Source organism: Girardinichthys multiradiatus, chromosome 22 (genome assembly GCF_021462225.1).
Source record: "Girardinichthys multiradiatus isolate DD_20200921_A chromosome 22, DD_fGirMul_XY1, whole genome shotgun sequence".
Lineage (NCBI taxonomy): Eukaryota > Metazoa > Chordata > Actinopteri > Cyprinodontiformes > Goodeidae > Girardinichthys > Girardinichthys multiradiatus.
Genome location: NC_061814.1, coordinates 7,347,177 through 7,369,463, shown reverse-complemented (window position 1 = coordinate 7,369,463; position 22,287 = coordinate 7,347,177). Strand labels below are relative to the sequence as shown.

Here is a 22,287-nt window from a genome sequence, read left to right as displayed (position 1 = left end):
CCCATGTCTTCACAAAGCTTCATTTTTGGGCACAAGCGATAAAGAATTGTGGTGATTTGCAATCTAATTCTTCTGCAAGAAGGCTGCAACACGTTTTGTATATTGTTGTAGATGTGTTACACATGTTTGTTTTAAAAGCTTGTGTAGATAATGTAAAACTCTGAGATTTTTACTGAAGGTAATCATACCATGAGAATCTCATACTAGCCCTTTATTATGTAAATAAGAAAAGTACCATAAAAGGTCAAATAAGGCAAAACTAAAGCCATGTGAATTTTTTTATTTTTATGTTTTTTTAATCAAAATTATTTGTTTTCTTTCTGAAATCTGCAGTGGCTTGTAAAAGTATTCATACCCCTTGAACTTTTCCACATATTGTCACATTACAACAACAAACATGAATATATTTTATTGGAATTTTATGTGAAAGACCAACACAAAGTGGTGTACACTTGTGAAGTGGAACAAAAATTATACATGATTTAAAACAATTTTTACAAATAAAAAACTTCAGAAGTTGCCTGATGATTGCTAATGACTAAATAGAGCCCACCTGTGTGTAATCTAATCTCAGTACAAATACAGCTGCTCTGTGATGGCCTCAGAAGTTGGTTACGAGAATATTGGGGAGCAAACAGCATCATGAAGTCTAAGGAACACACCAGACAGTTCAGGGATAAAGTTGTGGAGATGTTTAAAGCAGGCTTAGGCTATAAAAAGATTTCCCAAGCTTTGCACATTCATGGAGCTCTGTTCAATCCATCATCCAGATATGGAAAGAGTATTGCATAACTGTAAACCTACCAAGGCAAGGCCGTCCACCTAAACTTACAGGCCGAACAAGGAGAGCCCTGATCACAGATGCAGCCAAGAGGCCCATGGTGACTCTGGACATACTGCAGAAAACCACAGTTCAGGAGGGGGAATCTGTCTACAGGACAACTATTAGTCGTGCACTGCACAAATGTGCTCCTTATGGAAGAGTGGCATGTAGAAAGCTATTGTTAAAAGAAAACCATAAGAAGTCCTGTTTGCAGTTTGCCAGAAGTCATGTTGGGGTCACAGCAAACATGTGGAAGAAGGTGCTTTGGTCAGATGAGACTAAAATTGAACTTTTTGGCCAAAAAGGAAAATGCTATGTGTGGCAGAGAACTAACACTGCACATCACTTTGAACATACCGTCCCCACTGACAAATATGGTGGTGGCAGCATCATGCTCTGGGGGTGCTTCTCTTCAGCAGGGACAGGGAAGGTGGTCAGAGTTGATGGGAAGATGGATGGAGCCAAATACAGCACAATCTTGGAAGGAAATTTGTTGGAGTCTGCAAAAGACTTGAGACTGGGGGGTTCACCTTCCTGCAGAACAACGACCCTAAACATAGAGCAAGGGCTAAAAGGGAATGGTTTAATTCAATTCAATTCAAAAATACTTTATTAATTCCAGAGGAAAATTAAATGTTGTTATAGCTCATATTATGAAGGTTTCCTCAAAGAACCGTTGTAGATGCTGATGGCTGTGGGCAGGAAGGATCTCCTGTAGCACTCCGTCTTACAGCAGATCTGAAGAAGCCTCTGACTGAAGACACTCTGTTGTTGTAGGACAGCCTCATGAAGAGGATGCTCAAGGTTCTCCATAATGTTCTTCATTTTATGAAGAATCCGTCTTTCAACAATGATCTCCAGAGGTTCCAGAGGAGTCCCCAGAACAGAGCCAGCCTTTTGTATCAGCTTGTTGAGCTTTTTTAAGTCCCTGGCTCTGATGCTGCTTCCCCAGCAGATGATGGCAGAAGAGATCACATTCTCCACAACAGACTTATAGAAGATATGCAGCATCTTGCTGCAAACACCAAAGGACCTAAGCTTCCTCAAGAAGTACAGTCTGCTCTGTCCCTTCTTGTAGATGGCTTCACGGTTGCATCTCCACTCTAGTCTGTTGTCCAGGTGAACACCGAGGTATTTATACTCCTCCACCACCTCCACTTCTTCTCCCATGATAGAAATAGTTTTTGACTTATTCCTGTTTCTCTTAAAATCTACAGTCATCTCCTTTGTTTTAGTCACGTTCAAAATGAGATGATTGTTTCCACACCATGCCACGAAGCGGTCCACCACCTTCCTGTACTCAGCTTCTTGTCCATCTCTGATCCACCCCACGACTGCAGAATCATCCGAGTATTTCTGCAGATGACAGGAGTCTGTCTTGTACTGGAATTCTGAGGTGTACAGAGTGAAAAGGAATAGTGAGAGTACAGTCCCCTGTGGTGCTCCTGTGCTGCTGACTAGCTGGTTAGACTCGCAACCCTTCGGTCTCACAAACTGTGGTCTGTATTAGAATAGCCCAGTCAAAGTCCAGACCTAAACCCAATCGAGAATCTGTGCCAAGATATGAAATTGCTGTTCACAAACGCTCTCCTAATCTTACTGAGCTTGGGCTTAAACATCAGCCACTAGATTTGCAAAGCTGGTAGAGACATACCCTAAAATACTTGCAACTTTAACTGCAGTAAAAGGTGGTTCCACAAAGTACTTTAGTACAAAGTACTAAAGTACTTGTGCAAAATGCCCTTTCAGTTTTTGATTTGTAAAAAAATAAATAAATGTAGAATTTCCGTTGCACGTCATAATTGTATACTACTTTATGTTGGTCTTTCACAAAAAATTCCAATAAAATATATTTATTTGTGGTTGTAATGTGACAATATGTGGAAAGTTTCAAGGGGTATGAATACTTTTACAAGCCTTTGTATGTTTTTATGGTTTCTTGTTTGCATTATTGTAAGGACAAAAGGGAATACAAATTAATTATGTAGAAAGAAAAATGAAAAATGATAAAAGAGATTTCCTAGAGCCCTATAAAGGTTTAAATAAGGCATATTTTACTATTTTAAGCAAGTAGAGTGGAAAACCATGTCAGACAATGTCCTAAATCTACATCAGAAGAGAAGAGTGGGCTGGATTCATCTCTGAAATATCTTGGATGCCCATTGAACTTCCTTACTTTATCTCTTTTCATCTTCCTTTGCCACATTTCCCCAAACTGTCCCTCTTCTTCCTGTCCTGCTCTGAGGTTCTGTCTGCCTTCTCATTTCCTCCTTATTACATACAGTAATTATACTCTTTAAGCCAGTCTGATGCTGCAGCTTGATTAGCACCTTTGTAAAAATGCCAGACTGACATGTCATTATATCCAAGATGGCGCCGCAGATGGTCGCCACGGCGTGTTGGTGCGCATTGTTTTGTTTTGTTTTTTTGTTTTTTGCTTTAAAACAGTCTTCTGTGATGGTACCCGGAGCTCTCTCACCAGAGAAGAACTCATGAACATCAGGGCTACTACACCAGAGGAGTTATTTCCAACTTTTCTGCCTACTGCTCTGGAATTTTTGGACATTCTGGTCAAAGGTGCGCTCACCTTTGTTCACGCGGTGAAACGCCGGAAGAGAGGGAAACGGGCTGGGGTGCTGATACGACTTCGCCAGCGTGGACTACGAACACCGTTACCTGGAATATTTCTCTCTAACGTGCGCTCACTTCCCAACAAAATTGAGGAACTACAACTGCTGTTGGGGAAAAACTGGGACTTTTATTCATCGGCAGTTTTGTGCTTCACGGAGACCTGGCTGTGTGGATTAATACCGGACTTTGCGCTGCAGCTGGCAGGATTCCAGCTCTACAGAGCGGACAGAGACACGGAACTCTCCGGCAAAGCGAAAGGTGGAGGAATCTGTTTTTACCTCAACAGTGGATGGTGCAACAACGTGACAGTGATTCAGCAGCACTGTTCTCCAGACCTGGAATCCTTCATCATAAACTGTAAGCCTTTCTATTCCCCCCGTGAGTTCGCTTCGTTCATCCTGGTTGGTGTTTACATCCCGCCGCAAGCTAATGTGCAGGTCGCACAGCGCATGCTCGCCGACCAGATACTGAGTGTGGAGCAGACCAACCCGGACTCCTTAGTAATCGTCGCTGGTGACTTTAACAAAGGTAATCTGACCCACGAACTCCCCAAATATAGACAGTTTATAAAATGTCCGACCAGAGAGGACAACATTCTGGATCACTGTTACACCACCATCAGAGACGCTTATCACGCCGTCCCACGTGCTGCACTGGGCCAATCCGACCACATCATGGTCCACCTGATTCCTGCATACAGGCAGAAACTAAAGCTCTGCAAACCTGTTGTGAGGACGACAAGGAAGTGGAGCAGTGAGGCTGTGGAGAATCTCCAGGCGTGTTTAGGCTGTACAGACTGGGATGTGTTCAGGACTACTACCAACAGTCTGGATAAGGAAAAGGCCTTCAGGAGTGGGGACAAAGACATATACAGAGAGGCAAAGTACAAGTTTGGCAAGGCAGTGAAAGAGGCCAAACGACTGTACTCTGAGAAGCTCCAAAACCAGTTCTCAGCCAACGACTCTGCGTCTGTCTGCAAAGGGCTCAAGCAAATCACCAACTACAAGCCGAAAGCCCCCCACTCCATCAACGACCGACGCCTCGCCAACAACCTGAACGAGTTCTTCTGCTGCTTTGAAAGACAAAGGGACAGTCCTGCAACCATCCCCCACGACGCCCCCCAACAGCTGCAGCCACAATCCACCACCCCCATCTCTCCAACCTCAAGAGGGGCCTTGGCACCTCCAACCCCCCCCCCGGAGTTGCCCCCCCCCCCCCCCCCCCCCCCCCCCCCAGCCCCCTACCCACGCCGAGGACGGCTCTTTCCATCCAGGAGAGGGACGTCAACAAACTCTTCAGGAGACAGAACCCCCGGAAAGCTGCTGGACCGGATTCTGTCTCACCAGCCAGCCTGAAGCACTGCGCTGATCAGCTGTCTCCAGTCTTCACAGACATTTTTAACACCTCACTGGAGACATGTCATGTGCCAGCCTGCTTCAAGTCCTCCACCATCGTCCCTGTTCCCAAGAAGCCAAGGACCACAGGGCTTAATGACTTCAGACCCGTCGCCCTGACCTCTGTGGTGATGAAGTCCTTTGAGCGCCTTGTGCTCTCACACCTAAAAGACATCACCGACCCCCTCCTGGACCCCCTGCAGTTTGCCTACAGAGCCAACAGGTCTGTAGATGATGCAGTCAACCTAGCCCTTCACTTCATCCTCCGGCACCTGGACTCCACAGGAACCTATGCCAGGATCCTGTTTGTGGATTTCAGCTCTGCCTTCAACACCATCGTCCCAGCTCTGCTCCAGGAGAAACTCTCCCAGCTGAGTGTGCCCGACTCCACCTGTAGGTGGATAACTGACTTCCTGTCTGACAGGAAGCAGCGCGGGAGGCTGGGGAAGCACGTCTCTGACACCCTGACCATCAGCACCGGTTCCCCCCAAGGCTGTGTTCTCTCTCCTCTGCTCTTCTCCCTGTACACCAACAGCTGCACCTCCAGTCACCAGTCTGTCAAGCTTCTGAAGTTTGCGGACGACACCACCCTGATCGGACTCATCTCTGATGGTGACGAGTCCGCGTACAGATGGGAGGTGGACCATCTGTTGGACTGGTGCAGCCAGAACAACCTTGAGCTCAACGCTCTAAAGACAGTGTTCTGATTCAGACATGGGTGGAGAAAAATGGAGAAAAACGCTGTACAATATCACTTTGAGAGATTCTGCAGCATCTGTCGTTTTTAGAGAAGATAAAGAATCTAAAGTGTGTGATGGATTATATCTGTGTTGGGCAGAGTTGCTTGAATTTTTTCATAGGCAAATATATCCAAAGAAAGGCTTAAATATCTTGTTGAAGTCAGGAATTATTGTATTACCTTCGTCACCTAAGATAGTTGCGAGGATCCTATTGAGCAAGATGTAACCAGGCTGCGGTTGGGTTGCTATAGTGCTGAGAAAACTCTGATTGTATCAGGGTTCCTGCCATGTTTCATGTAAAACCTAACCGAACTAGACTGTCCACAGCTTTCCCTTCTTTACTTTCAATTTAAAATGTAAAATATGTGAAATAATGGTAGATATTTCTGCAGCAGAAAGACTTTAAGTATAAAATCTGTAAAAAAAAAAAAACCTTTAAAAGGAAGGAAGGAAGAAAGACTCAAGGAATAATAGAAAAAGGACAAACAAAAGGAAGGAAGAAAACTGGACAAAAAGAAGGAAGTGAAGAAAGAGAAAAAGAAAAAGAATGACAGTGACTCAGAGGGAATGGAAGTAGGACACAAGGATGAAATGGCAAATGGAAGGAAGGAAAATATGAAGAAAGGAAGTAGTGCCACAGTAAGGAACGGAGGACATGGGGATTAAGAAGGAAGTAAAAAGAAAGAATAAGTTTGAAAATAAAAGTATATTAATGAAATCAAAATATTAATGTCATACTTTTCTATACTTTCCCAACATGGAAAATTATAAAATCGAATTTCATACCCTCCCATAAATTTTCAGACAACATCGGAATACTTTTATATTCAGTGGCTCAAAGCTTTAATTGCTATATTTTTTGCACAAAATAAAATCCTTAGAAAATTTGTCTCAATGTAAACCCTTACGCCCGTTGTCTTTATGGCTTTCCAAGGTCTAAGGGTTGCAAAATAAATCCTGACTGATCGCCTATTAATGTATCCGAAGGCAACTGTGATTTACTTGTTCGGAACAAACAAGACAGCTTTCATTTTTCTCCACTAATGGTGTCCCTCCGCACCATAACTCTTCTTGTTTCCAAGTGTTCTAGCTCCATTACATGTGGCATCCATTTGAAAAGCAATGTCTGGTATCTATCGGACCATTACTCGATGTGGCAGAGCTGATAAAAAGAGCTGAAGGGGCCGCACCGTAACTCGGAGTGCCACGCACAGCGGAGGGAGCTGTAAATATGTGGTTTTTATTTTTGCGCAAATGAGAGCTGAGTTACTCTATGTCAGTAGTATTTGGTTTGTTTATCACAGAAGTAATTATTCTTGAAAAGAATTGAGGCAGATTAAAAAAAGGGGGGGAGCCCCAGAGAGCTCTTTGTTCAATAACTGCCTGTTTGATTATTTAAATAGCTGTTTGGATGCTGCAGAGAAACACATCAGAAATTAAAACCGGATAAGAACAAATCTCAAAACTATGTTTAATCCTGTGAATGGCAAGGCTGTAGAATCATATTAATTTAGCTTGAACACACCTCTTGTGAATGGCAGATTTACACAGACAAAAAATACTTCTATTCCTTCTCCCTCTTTTTTATCCTTTGTGTCTGAAACATGTATGCAGACAAACACGTATAACATCTACAGCTTTATTTCCCAGGAGTGTGCTGTTCAAACATTAATATGGTGTCTTCTTCTGTTTTGTTTCTCCACAGAGAGCAAAGCTGTGTACAAGAGACAGGTTCTGTCAATCACATCTATCGCCATGGCAATCAGTCTTCTGGGAACGCTGTGCATGGCCCTCTACTGCTTCAACAAGTATGATGATAAACACAGAAACAAACACTTGCTACAGCCCATTTCTAACGTAATTTCTGTGAGGGGTCGGATTGAGTGTGGGCCTTTGTTCATCCTCTGGGTCTCACACAAACAACAGTAATTCTTTCCTTGTTACTTGTAAAAATTCCAGGCAGGCAGAGTTTATTGGAAAGATCTGGGAATGCATAAAAATTGTATCAACAGACAAAAACAGAAAATCTCCAGGCCCTATGACATCAGATTTATCTTTCATTTTGCCTATGGAGCCTTTGTTGCTGTATTTATTTTTCTGAATTCCCTGTTTTACAGTCAGTCATTTTCTATACCGCTTCCTCCATAGTGGCTCGCTTGGAAGCTGGTGCCTATTTCCAGCAGTCTATGGGCGGGAAGCTGGGTACACCCTGGACAGGTCGCCAGTCCATCGCAGGGCAACACAAACAAGCATGCACACACTCAGTCACACACCCAAGGGCAATTTACAGAGACCAATTAACCTAACAGAGGAGGAGGAAGCCAGAGTATCCGGAGAGAACCCACGCATGCACGGGGAGAACATGCAAACTCGATGCAGAAAGACCCCCAGCCAGGAGTCAAACCCAGGACAACAGTGCTACCAACTATGTCACCATGCAGCCCCTATGTTTTATATATCAAATAAATGATGTATTGGGCAACAACAATTTCAAACAGGGATGCTCTGGTGTGAGACAACGTATCAGAGATCATGATCAATATCAGGAGTCGCTGATGAAACAACATTCTGATTATGTTCCACACTCCCAGCAAGGTGCATAGCTGTGTTTTGCACCTCCAAATATTAAATGTATATTATAGTTTCCGCACATTATTTCCATGATCAAATTTTTCAGTCTTAACAGTGATTTATGAAAAAAGAGAGACTGTCCTTCTGTGTCATCTGACCTGGTGGGCTCTGACATCACCAGACAGATATTGGTGGAGCAAAGAGCTGCCAACAGCAGCTCACACACTAGTCGATAAGTTATATGGCATTTAAAACATAGTGGTAGGTTTCAGGAGAACAGGTTTTTCTAAATGTTTTGCCCACATGATTAACTGGAACCGCACTAAAATAGTTAATAAGGCAAATCATCAACAAGTCATATCAAAACAGAGTGTAAACATGCTAGGTTAGCTTAGGACTTCAGTTAACTGCTTTCCATGTCAATATTGGTACCTATCCAAATCACTGACTACAGGTGTTTGCATTACATCCATGCCAGAGGTGTATGAAATCCAGCACCTAGGCACATACATGGCTTCTATTAATACTTGTGAAAGAATGGGTTGCTGTCAGGAGCTCAGTGAAATTTACCATGGTACCATGATAAGATGGCACCTGTGCAATAAGCCCAGCTGTGAAATCCCCTCACTACAAAACCTTCCACATTAGTGGTATAAAAAAGTGGAAACAGTTTGTGGATAACTGTTAGGTATTAATTAGTCAACTCAGAGGCAAGAACGATACAGAGTCAGATTTACTTGCAGCAAGGGTAGCTCACACTCTGCAGTGCAGACTACAAAGTGTTGGCACCCCTCTCTCTTTATTTATACATGCTGGTTCACACACAGTTCAACAAACATTCAGGGTGTGTGTGTGTGTGGGGTAAGTTTTCAAACCCTAACAATAACCCCTTGTGATTCAAACATGACTGCGCACCAGTGCACAAAGCATGTTCCAAAAAGACATGTTTGGGTGACTTTTTGGTTGAAGAACTTGACTGGCCTTCTGTCGGGTTGAGTTCTGACCTCAAGACTATAGAACAGGTTTGGAATGAACCAGAGCAAAGACTGCAAGTTGTACAATATCAGTCTCTGACCCCACAAATGCACTTCTGGAAGAATGGTCAAAAGTGCTCCAAACATACTCCTGAGAAGAGTGAGCAGGCCTCATATTAAACCCAAAGGGTTAAAGCAATTAATTGTCACCAAACTTCACATCTGTGTTAAGGCAGATGAGCATGAACTTTTAACAATTTAGTGGATCATTAGAACTTGTCATAAAGCTATATATCTCAATTGGATGTCCCTAAATGTATTGTGTTACTTAAAAGTGTAAAAATGTTTTCAAGCATTTTGATGGCATTGATTTGATTAAGTTCAATGAAGTATGTGACCTGGTAAAGATCAATGCCTAGTCTTATATGACTCAGATAGGTTTCAAAGACAAAACAAATCTTGATCTATAAAGACAACTTTCCAAATTCAACGAATTTGAATATATTTTGGCACAAACAAACTGAAAAACATTTTATTCATAAAAAACAATCACTTAAAAAAAAATGAAAAGCCATATGTTTCATCCCTCCTTTTTCTAAAAACAAGCTATTTTGTATGAAACTGAAAATTCGCACTACATTTCATCAGTATTGCATGGTATTCATTAGTGTGACTCACTCCCCAATGATGATGTTCAGGGTGCTGCAATATATCCTGTTGTTTTGTTCACAACAGCTGATGTTGTGCTGCACCTCAAATGGGCATATTATTGTGATCTTTTGCTATGTTTTTATCTGATTCTGATCATACAGCAACAAAGTCTTCAAAAAATCATGTCTTGCTTATTCCTGCTGTTTTCATGGGAATTAGTTTGCTGTGTTCAACTTTTTCGTTGTAGGAATTTGTTACATATTTATATTGATTATTCTGTTAGGAAATACAGCTGATAACTGAAAGACTCTTTTTGACTGATATCACACGAATTCTCACATCCAGAATTATAAGTGCAATACTTTTTTACCAGAAGCAACATCCTCTCAACCGTTACTTCTTAAGTAGTTTTATTTCAAACTTAATATCCTAATCGCAGAATTGCAAATCTGCCTTGCTTTTCAATGGAGTAGAAAAATTTACTCCAGGTAAATATTGCTCCGGGTTAGCATGTCCATGCCTGAAAAAGCATTGCATTCACAATTTGATCTGCATCTATGCCTGGCTGTCTTCATTTTTTGCAAGCATGTCAATAAATTCTGCAGCATAATTGTTGCAAGTTTGAGACACCATAAATATAAATCCACTCATCTAGGCACTCACCTGAGTGCCTGATGACACTTCAGCCTATTTTCTGTTTGATTTAGGTAACAATTAATTTTTGGGTTAAGGGCCCATATAGAGTCTATATAAAACATTGAGCTTTCATACCCATCCTGCGGTGGAGGAAGAGTGTACATTTTACACCCTTCATCCCCATACACACACACACAAAACATTTTTCCAATCATTCTAATACTCATAACTTCATAACTTTAACCAACAATCACGATAACTTACAAACAGTAACTTGTGGGTGTGGACAGACCAAAGGGTCAAAGGCCATTTTGTTAGTGTTTGTTGGAACTTCTTGAAGTGTCTGACAAGTTCAACTAAATCCCTGGAATTCTCAAATCAGTCACAAAGATAATTAGGTCAACATAAATGCTTAAAGCTTATCATAACGTAAAGGTCATGGTCTGTTTGGCTAAACGTATTTTGTGGGCATAATTATTACTATCTGAACACTGTTTTGTATATATTTAATTGTGAGAATCTTAGCACAATGAATAAAACATGTCAAATAACATCTGTCTGTTGTTAGAGTATACTGCAAAGACTGGAGCAGGCTGATAGATGGAAATGTAATTCCATAGGTTTCCCACTGTAATATAACTGTGTGAGTGAGTGAGCAGCCTGACAACAAGATAATCGGATCAAGACATGATGGACAGGCACTCTCATTGAATCCATAATTGAGTCAGGGAAGTTGCTTGTTCAGTCGAGAAGATGTATGCAGATCTGGAGAAGGGGAGGGAACGTTAATGCAAATCCAAACGACCTGAATGACGATGAAGTCAACCGTTTTTTCACACAGAGGAGAAAAGATTCTGACACAAATACTGATGAATAAAAGACAGCTTACTCCTCAATTCATGCCTTCGCCAGTGCCCCTTAATTTGCAGTGTGCATGCATTTATCGATGGACAAATCTTTGGTCTTTTTGTATACAACGAGTTTAACACTAACTGTGGAGCTGCCATCCATGCTCCAGTACTTAACATCATTTGTCTCTTTACTAAAACCTCTAATTAAAACGTATTCTATGTTCTACCAAGTTTAAAGTTAAAAAGGTGATTAAAGTGATTAAAGTTAAAAAGGTGTTTAAATGAAAGTGACTATTAACCAGATAAATGTTCTCTTTAGCTCAGTTATCACTGGTCAACCTAAAATCAGACACACTGCTCTATATAACAGATATAATGCACTGTATATCCCAATGCTTATACAGTTTATGTTCTGCATTGCACCATATGTTTTTTAACAAATATTTTTGTATTCATTTAAATAGTAAGATTAGTAATATAATGGTCATATTATGGTAAATAAAATGTATGGATTATAGACATGTTAAATGTTTTACAAACAAAACCCTATAGACCCCACATTATTTCAAAATGTGGATGTCAGTAACAGATGGGTGAGAGCAAACAGAAAGCAGTGGTGTAGCTTTGTAGCAGTGTTGCACATGTATGGTATGCATGGTCCGTGGCAGGACGCCAAAGTTTTGTCAACATCTCCAAAAATGGTGAATCTGGTGAACAATTTGCAGATGTCTCAGTGTCAAATGCATAGAAACATGAGGCCAGGTCAGACACGCAATACTGATGGGCCTTTAACAAGCAAAAAACTATTGAAATAGAAGTGAGTGAAAAGATAGTCAAAGCCAAAAGAGAAACTTCAAGAGAAATACCTATTTAAAACCTGATGAACGACTTGATCTTGAAAACATGGACAATTGCAGACATAGGCAGTTTCACAGCTTCTCTGCAGCCATTTTTGATCATATGAGGAATTATTGTTGGCATGCACTGCATAACAGTCCTGATTCCTGCCTGCCTGAGGACCTGTACCGTATCTCACCATCTCTTCTTTATTAGCTCTTTTTGATAAGACATGGCTCTACAAAATGGTTCAAAGATTAAATAACAGGATAAGAGGCATAATTAGCACCACTTAACAGGAGGGATCAAATAATAGCTTTTTCCTAAGTATTTTTTAGCATGATAGATGAAAGTACATTTTTTGTACAAACTGGAATTAGTCTCTTTTAGATTTCCTTATTCAACCGATACCTTAAGCTATGTTTCAAGATGTTGACAATTCTTCAGTTCTACGCTAAAGTATTCATACCCCTTGAACCTGTTCATATTAGGTCATGTGACAACAACAAACTTTAACGTATTCTTTGAGAGTTTGAATAGACCAACAAAAAGTAGCACATAAGTGTAAAGCACTTAGGAAAGTGAAATTTATATTCAGCCCCTTTATTCTGATAACCCTAAATAAAATCCAGTGGCATCTATTGCCTCTAGACGTCAGTCTAGAAGTGTAATTAGTAAACAGAGGCCACTTACTGTATGTGTAAGTAAATCTCACTATAAATCAAATGAAGTTGTGGAGAAGTTTAAAACAGGGTTAAGTTGTAAAAAAAGTATGGTACAACTGCAAACCCCCCTAGACATGTTGACTGAGAGTACAATATTAATCAGAGAAGTAGTAAAGTGGCCCATTGTTAACTACAGATAACTACAGCTCAGGTGGGAGAATCTGGTGACGGGTCAACTAATTGTCAAAAAATGTGTCCATTATGGAAAAAAAAAACATTGTTAAAAGGAAGTCATAGAAAATTTTGTTTCTAGTGTGCATCAGGCCATATCGGGGATACAGGAAAGACTATGTTCAGCAGAAACCTAACGTACCACATAACCCTGAATACAGCATTATTGAGATGTGGGCAAACATAAAACCAGTGCTGCAATGGAATGCAGCACTGGATCGGGGGTATCCAGCTCCAGTTTTCAAGGTCTTGTGTCCTGTAGATTTTAAATGTGTCCCTGCTCAAACAACTGATTCAGGTGGCTGAATTAACTCTTCAGAATGTCACCTACCTCTGCAGAGGCTTGCTATTGAACCTTCATTTAATTCTAGTGTGTTCATTCAGGGCAACCTCTGAACCATGCATGACTAGGGATGGGTACCTTTAACATCTGAACCGATACGGTACTGATACCCGGTACCTGGGAATCAATACCAGTACTCAATGGTACCAGTTTTTGGCACTTTCGTGTGTCTTTATGTGGAAATAAATGTGAATTTGTTTATTAATATAATCTTCTAAATTTTCAGTGTAACATATTTATTTGTCAGTATATAAACTTTAATGGTGAAAACACCACACAGCTCTTTGTATTGTAACATCTCAGTTGTTTAAAACATTTCTTCAACATGAAAACCTTGAACTACTGTAACTACGCAGTGTTTTTCTTAATCATGCACAAATTAAAACTCGCAGACGACGAGTTGCTAACAGATGCAGGCGTGCTAACGGTGCCGAATGCAGAAGTCCTAGCCGTAGATCTGAGGCTGTCCAAAATTGTGCACTCTTCAGCCTTGAGAAAAATTGGTACTTAACCAGGTGCTTCCTCAGATTAGAAGTATTGTGACGCTGGCCTTGCACTTAGCGTCACAAATATTGCAGCAAAGGTGTTAAGGCTCTGCTCTTTTAGCCATAACAAAAGCATATGGAGACACAGGTGCAAACAAGCTCTTTATTGAGCCAAAACAAAACAATAATTGATAATCAGTGTGTGTGTAATCAGTATATATGTTTAACTAATAAAGATGCATGCCATGAATGACCTCTAAAATGCTACGCAGTGTTAGAGCTGCAATATGTATTAATAAGGTAGGCAAATTTTGGCCCACAGCGGCTGGCATGGCTGCCTCATGGACCAGGTGGCAGAAGCAGGGTGGGGCAGAAATTCCCCGCTCTCACACACAGGAGGCGCTGGGCCATAGTGGATCCTGCGGGCTGACACTTTAGGTGCACCACGTAAAAAAGAAAAGACAAATAACATAAGAGACGATATTCAAAACAAATCTTCCCTTTTAAAAGAAAAGGGACCGTCACAGAGCATAATCTGCATCGCATTTTGAAAAGTGGAGCCATACTTTCAAACACTTTCTATCAGCCATGCATTGTTGATGGTACCAGCGGCTACTGACGTCATTACGCTCTTGTGCCACACCCTCAGTGTCACAATGATGCGTTTAGGTACCGAAAATTGGTACCGTTTGATTTTACGGGAATCGGTACTTGGTAGTAACGATGGAATTCGGTCGGTACCTATAAAAGTACCAAATTTGGTACCCATCCCCATGCAGTCCTTGAGGACTGACTTTAAACACGTCTAGTTAAGATCAAAGACTATTCATGTGTTAGAACATTCCAGCCAAATTCCAGAACTAAATCGAACTGACAATCTCTGGCAAGACATGTAAATTGCTATTCAGAGATGTACTATATTCAACCTGAATGGGAAGAAATCTTGTGTGTGATGTGTAGTTTAAAACACAAATATGTTTTCGTCTTTCCATCTCACATTATTCGCTATCTAGTGTTGATCCATCACAGAGAATCACAAAAAAATACTAAGATTGTGGCTGTAACTAGACAAAAATAATGTTACTTAAGCTTTCATTTGGTTTAACACCCATACTTGCTGACATCAAATTTGCTTAGCCTCATTTTCAGGTGTTTTATTAGGAATTAATGAAGAATACTGTGATGAAAATGTTAGTAAAAATTCAAATCCTCTAAATGAGGACATCTCATAGAGTCTTATTTTGCAGGCTAAGACATTCAATCTATTTAGACAAAGTCTTAGCAAGGCTATATGTCTTTTTGTTTAGTAAAAAACTTTTCCAACAGTACCATAGTGTGTACAATAAGTTTAAGCCTTCATCTGACATAATATAATTAAAGTGCCATAAAGGTGGAGAGCACAGGAGCTTACCATGAGGCTGTTTGCAAACACTTCATTACACTGCTGTCACGCAGCAGAGAATCTCCCAGACAGCAGCAGTAAAGGTTTTATCGGCTGAATCTGATAATGAGCGTACCTCTGGCACAGCATAATGAAGTCGTGATACACGGGTTCTGTGCATTTTCCTCCAGGACAAAGTAATTGCACAAGCCTGGGCAGCTAGTGTCACCATAACATCATGTAAAGTGAACTGGTCAGAGCAACAAACCAGAAACACAATTTTAAGATGAATAGAAGAAATCACATTACACTCTCTGAGACAACAGATCTAATTATTCTACTTCCTCTAATGTGATTATCTCTTGACCTTTCATCATGAGGTCAGCTCTGCGTCTGCGCAAGGTTTAGGGCAAGCTAATCGGTTTGTTGGTCAGTGAATAAAGTCTTCTATTGTTTTCGCTATAACGTCAGAGATGACTGTAACTGAACTGGTTTTAATTAAATAACGGCTGAGAAATAGTTTTGACTCATAACATCTCAACATAATTATTAACCAAAATCAAGTTGCATCTTATAAACTCAAACACTCACTGTCTTCCGTTTCTTTTAATTAATGTTTGGGGAGAAATTAATGAAGAACTTTCTAGGTTTCTTACGAAGCAAATTTTCTTCCTGTGTCTCATTATCAAGAATAACTATAAGTTGGAATAAAATTCTCGTTTATTTAAATTATTAGTGGATGATGATTTAGGAAAAGACTTTATTCTTATAGTCACATCCATTTTAAAATACTACAGTTATCAAGATATAGTCGTGAAAAAACAAATTAGACACTCAATTAAATATTCAGTTCTTTATAATGAAATGTTCATATACAGATGTTTAATCTTTTTTTTTTTTTTTATCCTTGGAAAGAGAAAATAATTTTATTGCACCTAAACTAAAAATAACCTTGTTTTACTCACTAAACAAAAGTTAGCCAGTGTTACCTCCTTTGGCTAAAATAACCTCGGTGAAACACTTTTTGCAGTCATCTACAAGTGACATCAGTCTAAGGAAGATTTGTCCCACATCTCACCTTCAGTTGTAAAATGATTGAAAGGTTTCTTGAATGTACAGTATTTCGAGCCTACAGAATCTCAGGAAGGTCAAAATTTGGGCTTTGACTCGTTTCAGGACCTTCCATTTCTTCAAGCTCGAGTATCAAGTTTATTTGTGTATAGCACATTTTAATAACAAGACATTTCAAAGTGCTTTACATGAATTGATTGCAGTGGCTCTCAGCCAGACCATGGTGGGTGTGTTTCTATTTTTGGATGGATCATTGTTGTTTTTCAGGATCCAGTCCTGCTTAAGCTTTATTTTTATAGAAGGTCTATAGTTATTTTAACAGAGGTAGTATTATATTCCTTTTTACTGGAAGGCTGTTTTTGGTTAACACTATAAGCATTTTATTTTCTGGTCTCTAAATACTCCAAAGAGCATTATTTCAGTAGTCTTTATTCTAACTTCTCTCTGGAAAATGTCAGTCTGTCCTTCATGTTTTCCTTGAAAGCAAAATTTTCTGTAGGTGCCATTTGGTGGTTTTTAGGCTCCTCCCCTTAGCATCTTGTGCTCTGCATTTGGGATGATCTTGCCTGGATGGCCAGACATGGACATGGTTACAGTTGTTTTGAATGTCCTCCACAATGGAATGGCTGATAAAGTTATTTAAAGTTATTTTGTGACCTTTTGAAACCTATTCCAGTTCTTTATCAGACTTATATGCTGTTACAGTCAACTTTCTTAGGGCCTTTTTCAATCTCAAAAAGGTGGTAACTGCAAACTAATTGTTTCAGGATTAAATAGGTCTTCTTCAAAATACAGCATGACAGTGTTCTAATCATGTGCAGTCGATATGACATGCAAATGTGCAACTTTAACTATTTTAAATGATAATAAATTGTGAAGATTTCTAAATGTATTCCCCAACATAAATAGCTTTTGTTTTTATTTTTGAATTTTACAAAACGTTTTAAACAGGCTTTTTTGTGAAGTATTAATTGTTTGGTCATTTAAGTATCCAAATGTTGGAATAAGTCAGAAAAACTCGCAAGCCTTCATAGGTTAAAAAAAGAAAACTAGTGTCTGTTTCCTTATCCTAAGTCTAAAATATAGCTTCTACTATATAAAATTGTCTTTTGTGTTTGAGCAGTTTTAAAACATGTAGTTTTAGCTTAAAATGCAATAATTTAATATTTGCCAGAATAACTCATTTCATTCTAGTACATTTTTGCTAATAATATTGTAGGATCATTAGTTAAATAAAAACCTGAATGCTTTGAAATACAAAATTTCTCTATACTTCTTTTTCTTATTCTCTATTAGGAGGCGCAGGGAGAAGCTCCAGGCGCACCTGAAGGAAAGTCGGAGTTTGAAAAATTACACCGCCAATTCCATCAAACCTCTAGAAACCAAGATGAGGGTCCCAAACGCCAAACTGCCAATGCATGAGGTGACTTTTCTTTTCCAGCATTCTTTTCCATCATTTCCATCACTTTTATCAGAGAGATGCTGCTTTATGATTCCCCATAACCATAAGGTTCACTTTGAAGAACAGCTTTAAATTTGCAGCTTAAATTAGATAGTTTAAAATAAAACAGTAGAACATACAGAATAGTCGCTGTGTTTCCATATGGTGACCCAATTAATTAGTTTACATCCCTTATGTTTCCTAACAAATAACAAATAGAAAGCTTCCATTCATTATTTTAAAACAATGAAAACACACCCATGTTGACTTGAGTGTAAAAGGTGCAGATCAGGTCACATGATCCGCACAAATGGCAAGCTGTAGCAGCCAGTTCAGTCTCTCTGTTAAGGTGTGCATCAATGTAAAGGGTGAAAAATAGGGAAAACCCAGAATCATTAGTGTAGAGTAATTGAGATAGTGGACAAAATGTCTCACTACTAAAACTCACACACAATGGCTGGGTAGCATCAGCTGTTGTGCAAATGGAATAGACAACAGGGGGAAATCTTTGGCGATTAGCAAGGCACACTCAATAAAGGAGTGGTTCTGCAGGTGGGAACCACAGACCACTTCTCAGTACCTATGCTTTCTGGCTGATGTTTTGGTCACTTTTGAATGTTGGTGGTGCTTTCACACTCGTGGTAGCATGAGATGGACTCTACAACCCACACAAGTGGCTCAGGTAGTACAGCTCATCCAGTATGGCACATCAATGCGAGCTGTGGGAAGAAGGTTTACTGTGTCTGTCAGCGTAGTGTCCAGAGCCTGGAGGTGCTACCAGGAGACAGGCTAGTAAACCAGGAGACGTGGAGGAGGCCGTAGGAGGGCAACAACCCAGCAGCAGGACCGCTACCTCCACCTTTGTGCAAGGAGGAACAGGAGGGGCACTGCCAGAGCCCTGCAAAATGACCTCCAGCAGGCTACAAATGTGCATGTGTCTGCACAAACGGTTAGAAACCGACTCCATGAGGATGGTATGAGGGCCCGACGTCCACAAATGGGGGTTGTGCTCACAGCCCCCACACCCTGCAGGACGCTTGGCATTTGCCAGAGAACACCAGGATTGGCAATTTCGCCACTGGCGCCCTGTGCTCTTCACAGATGAAAGCAGGTTCACACTGAGCACATGTGACAGACATGACAGAGTCTGGAGACACCGTGGAGAGCGATCTGTAGCAACTGCATGACATTATTAAAATCTCTGATGAACCTTTTTAACATCTTGTTGAATCTGAACCAGAGTTAAGGGAGTTCTGAAGACAAAGAGGATCCAATCTGGTACTAGGTAGGTGTACTTAATAAAGTGGCCAGTAAGTGTATAAATTCCAACAACAGGCATTGGAATTTGAGTCTAGTCAGAGACTCTGATATATATTTTTTTATAAATGCAAAGATTTCAGTCCTTAACATTTTCCTAGCTGTTTTTCTGTCTGAAACACATTTAATGTACAGTCATGGTGTGCGTGGTTCTGCATATGGGCAATTAAAATCCAGCCTAATATGACATATAGTACAAAGAAAGCACCTCGCTTTTATGTAGTTTTATGGGGTTTCAAATTTTGTTGGCACACAGGATACTTTAGCTTTGATACATCTGAAAGCTTTTTTATTCTATTAATTCAAATTTGGGGGGCTCTAGACTATCTTAGATCAGGGTTTTGCTGGATCTGTGGTTCTTAAACTGAGTTTGGTTTTGCCACAAATAACTCTAGATTTTTATAACCAGAATGAAATTTGCTTTCAAGGCCTGTTTTTATTTCAGTCTAGTTTAAGTACATAGATTTTAAAATAGAAAAAATAACAAGTGGTAATATAACCATTGACCACACTGCAGAATTGGAATCTAACTGCACTAGTTTGGTGAAACATACAGACGCAAGCATACAGCAAGGTAAACTTTTTGAACTGAAAAGTCCAGAATATTCTAAAAATTGCTGATTTCTTTTAATTTTAAGTATTGAAAAGCATGAAGTTTCAAAATCCTGAAAATCATATTTGTATACGAGTTCTAATGCCCGCCTCAAAATCTTGGAATATGACAAATAATAAACTGTAGCAGGTAGAGACCATAAAGGTGACATTATGCCATATAAAAAGTTTAAAACCCTTCTATTCATGAACAGGTCACTGAATTAAAATGCCTGAAAAAGCTTTACAGACCCTCTCAATTTCATTGCTGGGCAGAAAGAATTTAAAGCAAAGGGACATTCTTGCCTGAGGCTCTGCTCCTGAGTTGTAGTTGCAGAGTGTCAGATGTATGAGATATAGCGTGGAGCACAGCTAAACAGGGCTTGAAAGTAATCTCTACAATATTGTGTTTGTGTGGACCGAACGTCAGAGTGCCTTCTCATATTACCCTCAAGCTGAAGCATCTGCCAAGGACAAACATTTTTCCCAAATATACAAAAGTGAATACCAAACAATTATTATTTTCTCTTAATGTGTGCCGAAAAATAAAAGTCACATCTTTTTGGTCTGGAGCATCCGGGGATTAATGGAGTTAAGGTTTCAAGTTTTAAATAGTTCTTCTTATAGTACTCAAACAACACATCCATGTATCTTCTTTATTTAGAAAATATGCATTCTTTATACACACCTCCCATTCTGACATATAAATGTATAAAAGAATACATTTTTAGGCTTTTTATTTATAAAACAGCATCTACAACAAGGGCTGGGAATTGTGCCCCATGAACAGTAAGAATGTCTAAGATTCATAGTATTACAGAATAATTTTGTTCGACCTCAAAATCTTGTTAATCCAGCTCAATCACTATTTTTGCATAGGCAGAAACAGAAATCCTAAAACCGCCCTCGGAATATCTCACATTCGTCTTGCACTTTGATGCTTTAGAATATGCTGCCATAGTTAAGGGTCTAAAATTTGTGCCTTATACTCATCTGTTAGTGTGGAATACACAATGTTTGTTAGGTATTATTTAGTCAACTCAGAGGTAAGAACGATACAGTCATAGTTACTTGTGACAAGGGTAGCCCACTTTGCAGTGAAACTACAAAGTTTTGACACCCTATCTCTTTATTTATATACACAGTTCAACAGACAGTTCAGACAGGGTGTGTGTGTGTGAGACGGAAAGGAGGCTGGTTCACACAGAGATAACAATGATCTCACACACACAGGGAGGAAGGCATAGTGCAGGTGCCTTCCAACCCAAGGTTTTTACATGAGTGATAACAAGTTTTTGCACCCATCCAACAGTCCCTCCTTTTATCACAAGTAAAAACATTTAATATAAAAACGAGTAAGAAAAATACTTTGTATGAGCGAAAACCCACGGACGGTAAACAGATTATATTTTGTGGGAAATACTCATACGGCCCCGCCGCCCTCGGCGACCATTAAAAGTTAAATGTTGATTAATACTTGAAATCATAAAAATAAAATAATAATACTTGAAATCATAAAAATAAAAGAATAATACTTGAAATCATAAAAATAAAAGAATAATACTTGAAATCATAAAAATAAAAGAATAATACTTGAAATCATAAAAATAAAAGAATAATACTTGAAATCATAAAAATAAAAGAATAAGAATACTTGAAATCATAAAAATAAAAGAATAATACTTAATTAATGAAAACAGTGAAACATAATAAAGGAATTTCAAAATCTGCCCTGTTTATGTCATCATTGTACTTTTTCTCATTTCACTTAAGCAACAACTTCTTTCGATTTTCTGCTGTAAGGTCATTTTATGAAATACAATGTATGAGTACACTCAGGCTTTTGATGTGATTTATTTACAACATGTCATCATAATCGTCCCCTTCATTTTCGTGCATTTCTACCTGGTTCAGTGTTGCATATGCCACCATGAACAATACCAGAAATTCTGTAGGAATGGATGTGCGTCATGTTCTTCCGTCAGTGTTCTGAGATGGGTCCCGTCTGATGTCCATCTCTTCTGGTTCGGTATCACCTCCTGTGGATCCTGCTTTAGATAGAGAAAGAGTCCTGCTACCAGAATTAAGCTCAGGCTTATCAGTCCTGTCCACATGTTACAGAGAGCCATTTTATAATTGGGCGCAGATCAGCTGTTTTCTTCACCGGTTTGAGACGCTGGGCCATCTTTGAACCCGGACTTCCTCTGCTACCCCGTCGGTTGGTTTGGCTCCTGTAACGGCAAAACTGGCTTACAGTGGCTTTTATGGATCCAGGAAGGCCTCTCTGCTATTTTCAGAGCTGTGGGCGTTGTCAGGAGTATTTGAAACGGCCCTTTCCACCAAGGAGTGCTCCAATCCTTCCGGTGGAGTGTCTTAATCAGGACCAGGTCTCCAGGCCTCATTCTGTGGGATAGGAGCAGAGATTATCGGCAGACCACTGGACATTTGTTCTTCTTTTGTCTGCAACATTTTATTCATCCACTCAGCTAATGAAGGTTCCTGTTGTGCTTTCTCTATTTCATTCATGTCAGAGGGCAGAGAAAACGGTCTGCCATGTACTATTTCTTTGAGAATACAAATTCACATCAGCAACTTGGTGTCACGTGATCTCAGACTCAGAACACAGTGGGTGGAGTTATACAATGATGTACAGT

General features: G+C 39.8%; 1 protein-coding gene across 2 annotated transcripts in view; it reads left to right on the top strand.

Moving 5' to 3' along the window:
* Nucleotides 1-22,287, top strand: part of LOC124859340 (pro-neuregulin-3, membrane-bound isoform-like) — an 85,344-nt gene that overhangs the window by 17,284 nt on the left and 45,773 nt on the right. For both annotated transcript variants that reach the window (XM_047352088.1, XM_047352087.1), the window contains exons 2-3: nt 7,294-7,396; nt 17,581-17,707. In XM_047352088.1, the coding sequence (XP_047208044.1) occupies nt 7,294-7,396; nt 17,581-17,707 (230 nt within the window). The remainder of the gene's footprint in view (nt 1-7,293; nt 7,397-17,580; nt 17,708-22,287) is intronic.